This window comes from Anomalospiza imberbis, chromosome 5, assembly GCF_031753505.1.
Source record: "Anomalospiza imberbis isolate Cuckoo-Finch-1a 21T00152 chromosome 5, ASM3175350v1, whole genome shotgun sequence".
Taxonomy (NCBI): domain Eukaryota; kingdom Metazoa; phylum Chordata; class Aves; order Passeriformes; family Viduidae; genus Anomalospiza; species Anomalospiza imberbis.
Genome location: NC_089685.1, coordinates 62435556 through 62450118, shown reverse-complemented (window position 1 = coordinate 62450118; position 14563 = coordinate 62435556). Strand labels below are relative to the sequence as shown.

The 14563-nt window shown below is 43.9% G+C and overlaps 1 protein-coding gene across 1 annotated transcript; it reads left to right on the top strand.

Annotated features, from left to right (window-relative positions):
- Positions 1-233: 233 nt before the first annotated feature.
- DESI1 (desumoylating isopeptidase 1) lies at positions 234-13806 on the top strand. Its single transcript, XM_068191384.1, has 6 exons — positions 234-522; positions 9555-9576; positions 10488-10557; positions 11201-11310; positions 12064-12186; positions 13355-13806. The coding sequence occupies exons 1-6, from the start codon at positions 249-251 to the stop codon at positions 13446-13448; spliced, it is 693 nt and encodes a 230-aa protein (XP_068047485.1). The 5' UTR covers positions 234-248; the 3' UTR covers positions 13449-13806.
- The last annotated feature ends 757 nt before the right edge of the window (positions 13807-14563 follow it).

Here is a 14563-nt window from a genome sequence, read left to right as displayed (position 1 = left end):
CAACTCTGACCAATGGCGAGAGCGGAACTGCGCCGCGCCCCGCCCCTCCCGGGACAACCGCCCCTTCCTTCCCGCGCGGATTGGCTGCAGCGGGGCGGCGAAGGGCGGGAGCCTCTCACGAGCTCCTCGCGGCTCCGAGCCTCAGCCAATGACCGCGGGCCTTGTCCGTCCCCGCCCCCAACTGTGGCTCCGCTCCCGGCGCTGTCGCGCAGTGACGGGGCGGCCCGGCAGGCGCGCAGCGGCCGCGCATGCGCCTGGGCAGCGTCGCCGCTTCCTCCCCGTCTGTCACCTCACGGCTGGTGCCGCTGCGCTGGGGACCGGCACCGGGGCCGCCCTTTCTTCCCGTTCCCCTCCATCTCCCGGAGGGAAGGGCCGTTCAGTCTAGTCTGCAGGGGCTCCGGCTGCCGCCCGGCGGCCGCGCCCGCGCCCCCATGGAGGAGCCGCTGGCTTTGCACCCCGTGAAGCTCTATGTGTACGACCTGTCCAAGGGCATGGCCCGGCGCCTCAGCCACCTCATGCTGGGTAAGAGCACGGCGGGGGACCCGGGGGCGCCCCGGCCGCCGCCTTCCGGGGGATGGCGTTCCGCCACCGACCACCGGGGCCCGGCTTTGCCGCGCCGGAAAACGGGGCCGAAGTCGCCGCCTCCTGCCCCGAGGGTGGCGATCCCCGCCCGGTATGGTTCTCCTGAGGGAGCGGCCCGCCGGGGAAGGCTCCCTGAGGGCGCGCCGGGCGCCGGCGGCGTCCGGCGGGTGCAGCGCGGCTTGGGATGTGCGGGGCTTGCCTCGGGGGCTCGGTGCTTAGGCACACAGCGGGGTTTGGCTGCGGCATTCCTGACGCCGCTGTCTTCGGGACGAGCTTTGTCAGTGCGGCAGATCCAGCTGCTCCGAGTCCAGCCTCTTTTCCCCACCCGCCCGTTGCCGCTGCGCGGGTGGTATTTACTAACGGCACATTCAAAGTGTTCCTTGGCCCCTGAAGGGAGGGACAGCTCAGCTCCCGACTCCCCGGCTGCTGTGGTGCCGCGGCCGGAAAGCTGAGCTGAAGAAAGGCGCCTGCTGTTTACAAGGTTATGGAGTTCGAACGGCTCCATGTTGTGGCGAGGTCGGGGGCTGGGCTGGTGATGTGCAGCCATCCTCCCTCTCCTTCACAGAGTTTGTAGAAGTCTGCTGTATGTCTCGTCGAGATTGTGTGCGTTTCCAACCGAACCCGAAACTTGGGATGGAAAGGAAACAGGTTTTGCTTAAAGTTTTGGAAGCATGAATTAGGAATGCAACAAGAGAGTGATTTATACCTGTTATGAGTAGATTCTGACCTGTGTCAGACCAGCAGTCTGTGTGGGATGAGACTTCTCAACAGACTCAGTGTCTGAACAGATGGCTTTGTGTAATCTTGTTTTACAGTTTGTTGGCAGTCACTTTGCTCATCTGCCCTACGAGGAGATTCTCTGATTTTCTGCAAGCTTAAAATCAAAGTCCAAACAATTCTTAGTCTGAGGTTTCATGCAGGTCAATGATAGGTTTGCAAAGTTGAGAATAAAATAGTACAGAGATCACGTGTGTTGTGTTCTGTTAGTCATTTAGCAGCAACCACTTCGGGAGATGTGTGTTTCCTGCACTGGATAACCTCAAAACTTTTTATGTGGTCAGAATTGCTTCTGTTGTAGCCCTTAGGGAAGTAGCTGTTCACCTATCAGGTGAAATAGCCATGTTTTATCATGTGCTAAGAGTTATAAATCTTGAGATTACATGGGTGCATGATTTACCTGTGTTTGAGTTGAGTAGAATTTAACTACTCTTATTTCAAAGTATTAGTCCAGGCAAAGACTGTAATAGAGATAGGTTGCCACTATAATCATCTCCATGCCAATCTTCACATAGATCAAGCAAAGGCGTTTTTAGCTCCCTTCTTACCTACAAAGTCAGTCTTGGGATCTTGTAGCTTTCTGAATTTCCACATAAAAATACATAGCATGATTTAATTTTGATGCTTTCTAATCTATTCAGACAACAACTTGAAAACTTTGTGCTTGTTATATATAGTTAGGTTGTAAATTTTGGGAATCTGAGCAGTGAAAAGGAAAGCTTAAAAACCTGAACACTTCTGGGTAGTAGGGGAAGTGCTGCTCGCTGGTAACTGTGTTCAGATGTGTTAATGGAATGTGGCCAAATAGGCCCGCGTGGTCACAGTGACAGTGCAGACTGCAGAACATTTGAGATTGTGTGGATCCTGTGACATGATTGTCCATAAAACAAATCATTCTTCCTTCCTTCCTTCCTTCCTTCCTTCCTTCCTTCCTTCCTTCCTTCCTTCCTTCCTTCCTTCCTTCAAGTTGTGTCTTCTGTGCATTCACACTCAGCTCTGTTTCAGATGATTTTGGAAACCTCCCCAGGAGCCAAGTGATCGAGAGAACACTCCTCTTACCTCATGCATAGACCCTTTTTTCCCTGAAGAACAACAAAAAACCTCTTTTTATTTCTCTGTATATCAACTCTCAGTTGGTCAATATCAATTCTTTCCTTAGTGATGTTCATAAACTGTAGGTTATCAGGGAAAGTCACAGAAATTAAAGAGGAAGGCATTTCTTAAAGGATTTACGCTTGGCATCTCTACTTAAGAGTATTCTTTTCATCAATGCCAAGTTTGAAAAGGTGCTTTTGCTTTGAGTGATAATCCGGTAATATTGCCTAAATCGAAATACATTGTTTTAGAAAGAAAAAAATAAATACAGTAATTGATTGTGCTTAAAACAATTTCTGTTAGGCTTGAAAACAGCAGCTCGGGTCCCCTGGCCAAAGGGGGATGAATCCTGTCCTAGGAGACTGACCACTGCGACAGCCTCACTGTGCTGTGTCTTCTGTTGTGCTATAGGGTCCAGAGGTACTGCGGACTATGTCAGCACAGCCTTCAGGGAGTCTTGTCCCTTGGACAGTCTTTGTTTTTCTTGGGAAGTTTACTCTTTTTATACCCAGACTGCTTTTATTCTTCTTACATTTCTGTAAGCTTTCTTTAATTTAGTGACTCTTTCTGTTCTGAAGTATACATGACCAAAAATTGTAGGTCAGTCGCCTTTGGTATCAGAAGCAGCACATTTAATTTTTATGTTGCTTTACATTGCATCTTCTCAATAGCTGCTGTTGCTCTTCTCTCCCCCACTCTCAGTCTGTGACTGCATTTGTCTGTTCAAATACATATTACAATAATAAGAAATGTTGACCTGAATGCAGTAAGATTTCTGTTGCCAAGACAGAAAACATAATCCACCTGATTCTGCGGAGGGTAAAGAGGAAAAACAGAATAGTTCAGCTTGCAGTGCTGATTTTGAAATACACGTCCAAAGGAAGAGAAGTCTTTAAGGAAGATTAAAATCCTATTGCATCATAGGCTTAAAGAAATATATCTACCAGCTCAAAGTTCTCCTGTCTTGTAACTGAGGTTATTGCTTTTGTGACTCACAGAGTGAGCTGGGAGCTTGGTTAACCACGGTAGCTTTGGCTCAGTGTAGTATAAATTAACGTTGAGTGGACTGGGAGTAAGTTTTGGTTGAAATTTTTAAGTGGTGCATTCAGCTGGAGGGACTTAACAGCCCAGAGGGAATTGGAGCGAAAGGTAACTGCTGAAAGGAGGTGCCTTCTGCTTGGTTCCGTTTTCCCAGGCCAGCACATTTCTCTGCTTCTGCTCCATCTGTTCTGAGCAGTTTTGAATTGCTTCAGCATGATATTCTATCAGCTCTTTGCTCCCAGCATTTGCTGGGGATTTCATGAAAATGGTGTGCATTACCCTCCCCCAGTATAGCCTACTTCTGGGCCTCTCTAGGCACCTCAAGGAGAAGGGAATTGAAGCAGGCTCCTCCCTCTCCGTTAGGTGGTTTTTTGTTTTTTTGGGTTTTTTTTGGGTTTTTTTGCTTTGGTTGAGCACGCTGGGTAGCACACACAAGAAAGTGCTTGACTAAGTGCTTGCCTAATTAGAGAAATTTTCAATTCAAAAAAGGCAGGAATCTTAATGGATTGTCCTAGGGAAATTACAACAATATGCAAAGCAGTGCACTGCTAGAAACGCCCATTTTCGTTGACCAAATTGTATTACTTCCGATTCCACAGAAGACCAGTTCGCTGCTTTTTTTCGAGTCTTTTATGGTCTTCTGGAGTTTGCATATCCATTGCAGAGCATAGATACCTTGTTAAAGCTCAGTTAATACTGAGCTTCCTATTTTTTCTTTACAGTTCAAAAACAGGCGTAGATCTTGCACTGAGGGTTGGATGGACTAAACTCTGCATGGGGTAAACTAAGTGCCCATCTGCACAGACAGTTCCTTCCCTTATGTCTCAGAACTCTTCTGCCCTTCAGTATAATAATTTAGATTAATATACAAATGCCACTTTCATTTGATATTTACAATGCACAGGAATAATCAACATTGTTTGGCCCTCAAGATTAATAAATTACTGTGATGATAAAAAAGATTGGTGAGCATCTAATCTCCCTTGTGCTTGGCCTTCCAGAAAAATCTAAGCATGGAAGTAATCCACTTTGATTGTATTCTAAAATTATATGGGCTTGCTTCTTCTTTCAAAATACTCCTCTGTCTAAACAATTGCAGTCTCCTGAATTGATTTTAGAGGAACCTAACTACTTCATTCTCCATGTTCCTGTGACTAAGCTGAGGGTCCTGGAATTGTTTATGTTCTATTTTTCTCATAGGTTTCTGGCTCATGTAAACACCATTAAAGTATTTGAGCTATGAATGTTGTAAAGAAAATAAAACAGCAAATATAAAAACTTGTTTACTTGCTAGATGATACTCTGCCTTACTGAAACAAATCGAATCTTTGAGATGCTTAGGCACACAGATTTATGCTGAACTGGCATCTCCCCCCAGGTTCTAGTGAGTACTTTCAGGAAAGAACCACAGAAGCACATCATCAAGGGAAAAATAAAAATTAAATAAACAAACAAAACCATCCCCAAACAAAAACAAGCAAAAAACCACTCAAAAACCATGGTGATCATGTTTCCAAAGACTGACAGGCCATCCCCCTAAACTCTCACAAATATAATACGGTAGCTTTTCATGTCCACGGTCTCTGACAAAAACAAGGTACCTTGACTTGCATTAGTTTGGAATGGATGCAGATCAAACTAAGCTGATTTGCTTCACATTTACTTCAGGCTGAGCTGGCACATGGGCAGTTTCTCTGGGAGAGTTGATACCTGATAGCCTGGCCATTTGCAGTAAATGTTGTGTGATTGAATGTGTACGTCTAAATTTGCAATGACCTTTCCTGTTCAACAGCCCCTGACCCTTGAAATATTTAAACTAGTTAGCATCTTGATGTTTCCCTGTTTTGCCTGGGTAACAAAATCACAGTAGAGGTAAGGTTTGAAGGGACCACAGTGGGTTATCTGGTCCAACCTCCCTGCACAGGGAGGGTCATCTCAGGCACATTACACAGGATTGTGTCCAGATGGTTCCTGAGTATCTTCAGTGAGAGAAACTCCACAACCTCTTTGGGCAATGATTCCAGTGTGTCATCATCACCTGTACAGTAAAGAAGTTCTCCTCATGTTCAGGTGGCTCTTCCTGTGCATCAATTTCTGCCCATTGCCTCTGGTCCTATTGCTTGTCACCACTGAGAAGGTCCTGTATCCATCCTCTTGATAACCCTCCCTTCAGATACAGTAAGGGTCCAAAAGAGCATCATCCCATCAGGACATTCCTGTTCTGCATTATGAGCATGTGCATCCTTTGGATTAGCTTTACTGTAGATACTGAGTGAAGTGTAATGCCTGCAATTTAATGCTGCAAGGGCTTTTGCATCTCCGATGGAAATTCCTGGAGAATCTCTATATAGTATATAGACAGCCTCAGGTTATGAGTAAATGGCTTGGTTTTGGTGGCTGTACCAGCACACCATTCTTCCCACATTTCAGTGACCACAGGAGTTTGGAGTGTTGGGCAAGGAGTGAAAGAACAGGAAACATGATGATACCTGCCAGTATCCTGGATAGTATTTGCAATCCCTTCTTACAGTCCACTCAATTGACTATGGGATGTCAGCTCTGTTGCGCTCTAGGATTATTTGGGGAGGTTCATGGTAGGCTTCTGGCTTTCAAGCTGGACAGTGCTGCCAGAAGCAGCTTTATTGGAAAGTGTTGCTGCAAGGCCTGAATACAACTTGTGTCTTAGCACTCACAGCAATGCTGTAGTCTTACTTGGTCATGCTGTTGGGGCTCTTGTGTGTATCAAGCCTTCAGAGGCTCTGGGCAAAATATTTTCTGTGTAGTGAGCAATGCCGAGCAGAAGGCAAAACATAACTCCTTAGTGCAGGCTGCCCTGATTGCTCTACTTGAGCTTATCAGGGGTGGCAGTGGTGGTGAGCTGTCACCTGTTCTGTGCAGTGTCTGAGTCTGGGAGAAAGGGCAAGAAGAGTCATAGAGGAAGGTCCCCATCAGAGGCAAAACTTCAGGAGGAAGATGATTGTGTCCATGACTGTCTGTACATAACCTCTTACATGACAGACAAGCAACACTGAGATTCTTGCTGAGCAGCAGGAAAGGGAGCTGCCTGCGTTCCTCAGAAACTGGTGGCCATTGATTTATTCCTCTGTGGCTCAGTTTGAGTTGAAATGACAACAGCCGGCTGTGAAGCATGGGGTACTGCAGCAGCTTAGCAAAGGTTCTCAGTCTTGGATGTCTCTGAGTGATGCATTTGTGGCCAATAATGGCAGGTTTCTTAGGCATGGGATTCCCCCAGCAGTGTTGTCACTGCACTGCCTCTTACCAGAAACAGTCCATCAGTGGAAGAAAGGGATTATATTTTGTCTGCAGCAGCCTGGAGAGCTACCACAGATGCCTTATTGTCAGCAGTGCTGCAGATCTGGTGTGTGTTTTCCACAATGCCAGCTTGGTTAACGACTTCTAGGAGCCAAGAAAAAATAGTGGATCTGCAGCATCATTAAGATTTTCAAATCAGTGTTGGCACAAACTGACTGAGCTGAGCAGCAGCAGACAGACCTGCCTTGTGAAGATAGGCAGCTTCACTTGCCAAAACCTGTTCTGTTACTGCCCTAGCAGTTGCTGCCTTTGGACTGCTACAGACTTCATGAGTAGCAGTAAAGATTGGACTGCAGTCCAAAGCAAAGTTCAGTTCCTGAATTCTCCTTGGGTTTTGTATGTACAGTCAGAAAATTACTTTGGTGAAAAGTGACCTCTAAAAGTCCTGCTTAAGGTAGAGCCAACAAGAGCAAATTCTTCAGGGCCCTGGACAGCAGAGTTCTAAGTATCTTCAAGGACTGAAATCCCATATGCTTTCTGGACTCCTGCTCCAGTGTTTGACCACCTTCATGATAAATGTTTTCCCTGCTTCCTACTGAATTGTGAATTTCCCATTTTCCAGCTAGCACCTGTTGCCTTTCACTGTGCATATCTGAGTAGAGCAAGGGTCCCCTTTCATCCATACCTGTTGAGTACTTGTAGGCAGGAATACAGACTCTTGGCTTTCTCTTCTTGAGGATGAACACACCAGTTTTCTCAGCTCTTCTTCAGTACAGTAAGTGCTCCAGCCTGGCATGTCAGTATCTTTTATATTGTGGGGATCCAAAAGTGGACACAGCACTCTAGATGTCATCTCACAAGTGTCAAACTGGAGGACAGAGTCACTTCCCTTGAGCTGTGGGCTGCAGCCTTGCTAGAGCAGCCCATTGTGTAGCCTTTGCTGCAGTGATCTTTTCAGGTAGGTGCTGTAATTGCACGAGCAGGTCCTGGCAGTATCCGTGACATTGTCAGTATCTACCGTAGCTCTTTCACCTGCATACAGAATCTAGGTACAAAGTGGGAACTCTCTGGAAAGTCTTTTGTTATTGTTTGCTGCAGGTGTGTGTGAAAGTAAATACTAAGATGTTCTCTTTCAATTTAGCATGCAAAGAACAGGCTCAATTCTAATACGTGCTGCCTTTGAAATGGTTTGTTTCTCTGGTCTGAAGCATAAAGTTCACATTTCTAGTGAAAAAGTTATTTATCATGAGCAAATGTGTAATAATTAGTTAACAGATAGACAGAACGCTAACTGGGCAAAGCCAAAGGGTCGAGCCAACTGGAGGCCAGTGCTACCTGTGGTGCTGAGCCTGCAGGGCCAGTGGGCTGCAGAGCTTGCGGCTCTATAGAGTGTGAGGTGAAACCTCTCATGGGGAGCATGTGGAACAAAGGCCAAAGGATCATGAAGCACAGCAGTGAGACATGCCAAAGGGCCAGCAGATGCTTCTAAGATACTGCGACACAGTGTTCTGGTTCTGTCATTATTGCCACTCACTCTCTCTTGGCCTTCATCCTACTCCAAGCCTACGTTTCTGTGCGATGGGTTGACAGGGAATGTGGTTGCTACCTGGCTGTGACCCACAGGAGTGACAGATCAGTCCACCTACTTCAAAACAAAGTGTGCTCACTTCAGCTGATGTCTCTATGGTCACAACAGCCTTTTCCTTGCCTCTGCTCTTCCATGACCCTTGCTGAAGCAGGTACCTATTTTGCTTCAGTCCTGAGTGGAAAAAAATGTTTTGCTTTTTCTTGTGGCAGAGGAATACTCGGACTAGCGCTTGGGTTCGGAGAGTACCAAATGTTGGTATGCACGCAGTTTTTCTGTTCTAAATCTGTTTTTTGGGGGTTATGCACCTTGTTCAGGAAATAAAATTATAGCACATCTCCCACAACATGCACTGGCTCCCTACAAGCTCCCAAAGGGAGGATACCAGGGACCAAGCCTTTCATTTATGATAGATAAAATAATTGAGCCTAGGTCAGTAAAAGCTGATGACCTTTTAGAAAGAAGTTTAATCTTGAGGTCCTGCCATGAACAACAGAGAGGTTTAGGTCTCCTGCTTCTAGGGAAGTGGAAACACATTTTAAAAGGGACCTTTTCTCTGAGACCCAATTATATTATCAGTGTAGTGGTGCCTGAAGCAAGTCTTCGCTGCTGTGTTCTGGAAAACACACAGCTTTGTAACTTGTGTAAATTTCAGTGCTGTACTTTTCTACCTCCATTCCCACTTAAACTCATTTTTAAGGGCAGGGGGAGGGAAGGAAAGGAGGAAATGGTGGAATACATTATAGAGGCTACCACCACTGGTCATATGTTTAAGTCAGACCTCTCATCAGTTACTGAAAAAGAGAACTGAATACATTCTGCTAGCTAGCTGCCTGCAGTTATGAGATCTGTCAAATTCAACTCTTCTGCTCCTGATTGAAGACTCTTATTTTAGGAAAATATTTTCTTTCTTGGTCTGTAGAAAAACACCTAAGAAATGCCATCCTATCCTGCTGGTAAGCACCAGCAGGATAGGATGGCATTGCTAGCTCTGCCTGCCAGGAGGGAAGAGGTACAAAGGATGTGTGGTTTGAGTAGTTAATTTGGAAGATATTCTGGATTTTTTAGAAGCAACTCTGGATTAAGTCTTTGGTGTTGCTGTCATGGTGAAATAATAAGCATGGTTCCTGAGTGACTGACGGAAAGTAGGCTGAAATCTGGAAAATACATTGCTAATAACTCTTCTTTTCTCTGCATACAGGGAAACAGCTGGATGGCATCTGGTAAGTGACTAGATTTAAATTGCATTATGTGGGTAAAACACTGATGTAGGAAGTATTTTCAATATGCAGTTACATATCCTTCAGAGCTTAAGAACATTTTGTGATGGAAGAGAGACCAAGGCACTTTTTGTTCCTGAATATAGATTGGCAGTAATATGAGGTACAGTCAGGTGCCATTTAAACCACTCTGTTCAAGCTCAGTGGACCCCATGGAAAATGGCATTGTTAGTAGCTGGGTTTTTGTGCAACTGTGTACTTTTTCAAGGGTAAGATGGTGTCCTCGTCCCAAGCACTTTGTCTTATAATTCCTGCCATGACTAAACATGATAGTAAAAGAGTAGGTGGGAAGAAGGTATTACAGGATCAAGTCTTCTGTCATATAAGAGCAGTATCTACATTCAGTCACAAAAAAAACTCTTAATTTTCTATAATGCATACCAAGAATTTTGATATCACACAAAGAGCGCTTGTGTAGGGTTTTTTTTAGAGGTAAGAAAACCCCTAAACCCTTGTCTATCCATTTTCCTCTCCTCTGATCCATCTCCAGTGACTGTCTGACCAGCTTCTCAGCCAGTGAAATGTCTCTGTCAGTGTGGTAGGAGGGCTAATTCTGTCTCTGAGGGCTGACCTCACCCTCAGCCCGTATGCTGAGAGAGGTTCATGCCTGGGCTCTTACCTAAACCTGTTCTTTCCTAACTGCTTACAGAATTACAGTAGGCTTGATAATCATTGCTTCCATATCCATTCATGTCCCAGCAAATCCTGTTCCCACTCACAGAAATACACTGACCTTTTCTTTCAGTTATTCCCTTCATTATGCCCTTGAGCTCATAAATTTATCAGTTATTTATGTGCTAGGCTATTTACTTTTTTCCTTTATTTCAATTTTTTTTTTTTGTTCTCTGTGGCAGGCACACCTCCATAATAGTCCATAAGGATGAATTTTTCTATGGCAGTGGAGGTATCTCCAGCTGTGCACCTGTAAGTTAATACTCTGATAATTTTTTGTAAGGTTACCTGATCAGAATTGCTTGTGTTACTGTCTTTTAGAAAAGCAGCAAAAGACTTCTAAATTCAGACAGATGCTGAAGCCAGCTGCTTTTCATGGTTTCCCAGGGTACTGAGGGTAAAGGGAGCATGGACAGTGGGTTTAAGCCCAACTCAATCCAGGTTGGGGGTTGCTTCTTCTGGTACAGTCTATCTATCCAGAACACCTTTTGCAACTGCTTTGCCAGAGTGACACCTTGTCCAATTCTGTATCATTAAGTGTTACATGCAGACTTTTTAAGAGTGAAAAAGAGCCCCAAACCATGATGTTTTCTCAGACCTTTCTGTTCTTAGAGAGGTTAAATGGATGGGCCATGCTTCTAAAGCAGAATTTTGCCATAGCTTAAAGCTTTCAGCCCAAAGAGCCAAATTTACCAGCTGAAATGGAAGTTTCGTGTTCCTTCTTGTTCTCTTGAGTGCAAAACAAGGGAGGCCAGCAGGGCTTTTTGCTTGATAAACATACCAAAAGTTCCTTCTTTTGTGCCTGAATGAACCAGAGTAGCTTTATTCAATAGAGTCCTCCAAGAGAATTCAGCCTGATCATTTGACAGTATCTTCTGGCTGTTCATTTTTACAGGGAGGGACACTTCTTGGCCCTCCGGACACAGTTGTTGATCTGGGGAACACTGAAGTCACTGAAGAAATTTTTCTGGAATACCTTTCCTCTCTGGGGGAATCTGCATTCCGGTAAGTAGCAGCCTGTACTGGAAAACCTGTATATCAAAAAGGTGCAGAATGGAGGAAGGTATTACAAAACCAATCCAGCCCACAGAGCTTCTGTCTGCTTACTCTCTCATTTGGTCCTCTTCAAATATGGACTGGACTGATGCACCAGTACACACAAGGAGCTACCTTCTAGGCTGGGAAAGCATTCTTCTGGGAAGTCTTTAGCACTGTTTTTTTGTAAAATTGAATAATGCCTGAAATGTTTTTGAGAGAATCATCAGGGAAAATGAAATCTCTCAGTAAATAGCAGTTTGCCCTGTGAGTCATAGGTAGTCACTGTAGTAAAGCTGCCAATTTTCACATGAGTAGAAGCGAGGTCTTGACTGTTAAAAGAGTCTACTCTGCTTCTTACAAGAGTAGGAAACCACAACATTTAGTGTTCTGGCTGTCTTTCAGAGTCAATAATTCCTGTGATTTCTCATTACTGCTACCGTGGTTTTAATTGAAGAAACCTAACCTCACCTATTCTTCCAAAAATGGTTACATTAAAGTCAGGGATGTGGAGAGATGTCATTTTCCACTCTGATTCAATTGAATTTAAGGGTGCATCGATGTCTGTATTTTACCTATTTGCCTTAGAATTCTTTGGGGTGGAGGGTGGAAGTGCTAATGTAAGACGTTCTTCATTAAGGGTATAAGTTTTTTTTTTCTGCTTGTATGATTTATTGCTGAATTTGTGGGTTTTTTTGTTTCAATTTCTTTTCTGTGGCACAGAGGAGAGTCTTATAACCTCTTTGAACATAACTGCAACACCTTCAGTAATGAAGTGGCACAATTTCTGACAGGAAAAAAAATCCCTTCCTATATCACTGACCTTCCATCTGAAGTTCTTGCCACGTGAGTATGGATGCCCCTCCTCTCTGTAGCTGCTTCATGCTAATGCTTAAACATTTGACAGAGCCAGCAGTACCAGTTTCTGATGGATCTATCTGAGAACCAGCATAAGATTAAGGAGAGGATGCAATTGTCTTTACATCAACACTTGCAACACTGTATGACAAGTGCTAACTGGCACTGGTGTTCCAAAGAAGAGAGGAGAAGGATGTTTTTCTGCCTTTAACTTAAACTAGCTATTTTGTGATGGTCTCTTATATGTGACCAGACAAGCTTAGAAAGTTTCAGAAAACAGTACAAGGGTTTTTTTTCCCCTCTTAGACAACCAGTATCTGTTAAAAGTAATTTCTCTAAGCACCATAATTGCAGAGGTGTCAGTTTGCTTGTGAAGAGGCAGGGGAGATACAATTTTAAATTAATGCTGCAGTTTTAAAGCTAGGATTGAGTGGAAAAAGAGGATATGAAAAAAAGGAAATGAAGAATTTCCTGCTTGATAATTCAGATGTTGTTTTTGTTTGGGTTTTTTTTTTAACTCTCAGCTAGTGAGGATCCCAAGTAGGATGATGTGAGCTCCATCATTTAGGTCTTACTTCTATAACAGTAGTATAGCACATTATTTGTGAGACATGGGTCTTCTACCCTGGACACTTAACACTTCAGATCTCTGAAAATCAGATAAAGTCTGTAACAGAGTGAGTCTTACTGAAAGACAAGCCAGGTGCTACAGATTGCAACAGAAATTATTCTGAGAGTGTTGAACCATTGTCTTTTAAGTAAGCTAGAGGCTATTCTTTTGGCAGGCCTCAATATTGATGTACTTAATGGAACACTGCAGTTGCATAAGAGGGATATTGTTTGCACATTTAAGTAGAATGAATTACTGAGAGCTGGTTTCAGACAGTGTTACATTAGCAGTCTAGGCATGTTAGGACTCAGAACTACCTTATCTGATGATTATATGATATAAAATCTTGTTTAAGTTTCTTAGTTATTGAACAGTAAACTAATGTGTTAAATTAGTTTGCTTTAGTTTGTAGTAGAAGCCTTTTCTTCAAATTTGCTTCTAGAATGTTGGTTTGACTGTGCTCTAGGAAGTGAGTGCACTTCAGTGGTAAATGGGAGTTGTCAACCAAGTAAACTATTTGAGATGTTTATTTCTTTACCTTCTCAGACCTTTTGGACAAGCTTTAAGGCCCCTCCTGGACTCCATCCAGATCCAACCACCTGGAGGAAATACCTTCAGCAGACATAATGGACAGAGCTAACAGGAGTGACCCAGTGTGTCCAGCCTCACCAGGCGTCTTCCTTTTTAAACATGAATCTACCAGATTTCTATTTTATAATTTCTCATGAGAATTAACTCTAAAGAAGTTAAAAGACAAGTTTTAAAATTTCCTGGGGAGAGAATTTATCAGGGTGCATGTAAGACAATGCTACCAAAAATATTGCCATAATTTCTAATAGCATTATACTAATTTATAAAGGCTTTCTTGTCCAAGTAGGCTGACACTTTCTATGTAACTCCTGTGCTGGTAAGTGGAAATTCATTCCATGAGCATTCAACAGCCCATTACACAACTTGAAGTAAATAAGGGGATGTCCTGGCCATCCCTTGCAGACTTGCATCTCTGTCTTATCACTGCCTCTATTATGGGGGTATTTGCTGAAGTCTAGCAAAAAAAAACAGAGCAAGTATTGGTAGCCTAGGAAGTGAAGGTGTCCCAGGATTAGTCTGCATATTTCACTGACATTTGCTCAAGGGAAGAGCTGAACTCATCTGATCAGAATATTTGCAGTGGCACAGGTGTATGGGAAAGGTGATGAAGCTGAACCATGTGTCAGTGTCACACTCAGAAGCTGAAATTCAGTGGGACTTGCTGTGGTGGGAGGGAACCGGAGCTGAAGGTTACCAAGAGCCTTGTAATGCAAGATCCAAGAGTTATGGGAAAGAACCAGCTGAAAGAAGAGAATCTCATGAGCAGAAGTGGTAGAGACAAATTTCAGGCGAAAATAAAATGAAGTGAAATGTTTCCTTTTCTCACACGTAAGCTTATCGGCAGATAGACAGAACCTTGTTAATGCATAAGAACTGTTTTCTTGTTTTTTGTTTTTTTTTTTTCCCTTGCAAAGCCAGAGTTACGGTACAGTAAGGCAGGAGTAGCATGGCAACTACATGATAATACCAGTTGGACCAAATCTGCCTTCAATATCTAATTGCAGACACAGTCGGAGTTCCAACAAAGTGCTGCCCTTTCTAAAGTAGTCAAACACATCAGGGCTCTCCTTAAGAGAAAAAAGTGCTAGGTCTCCCCTAATGTAAAGAAAATGAGGAAGAATAAAATTAAGCTTTTGTGTGGAACAACTGAGTTTCCTGGGTTAC

Bases quoted from the DNA above. Each gene is read 5' to 3' on its own strand.
- DESI1 (XM_068191384.1), top strand. From the start codon at position 249: ATGCGCCTGGGCAGCGTCGCCGCTTCCTCCCCGTCTGTCACCTCACGG. The intron at 523-9,554 runs GTAAGAGCACGG...CTCTGCATACAG, and splicing joins CCTCAGCCACCTCATGCTGG to GGAAACAGCTGGATGGCATC. The intron at 10,558-11,200 runs GTAAGTTAATAC...TCATTTTTACAG, and splicing joins GTATCTCCAGCTGTGCACCT to GGAGGGACACTTCTTGGCCC.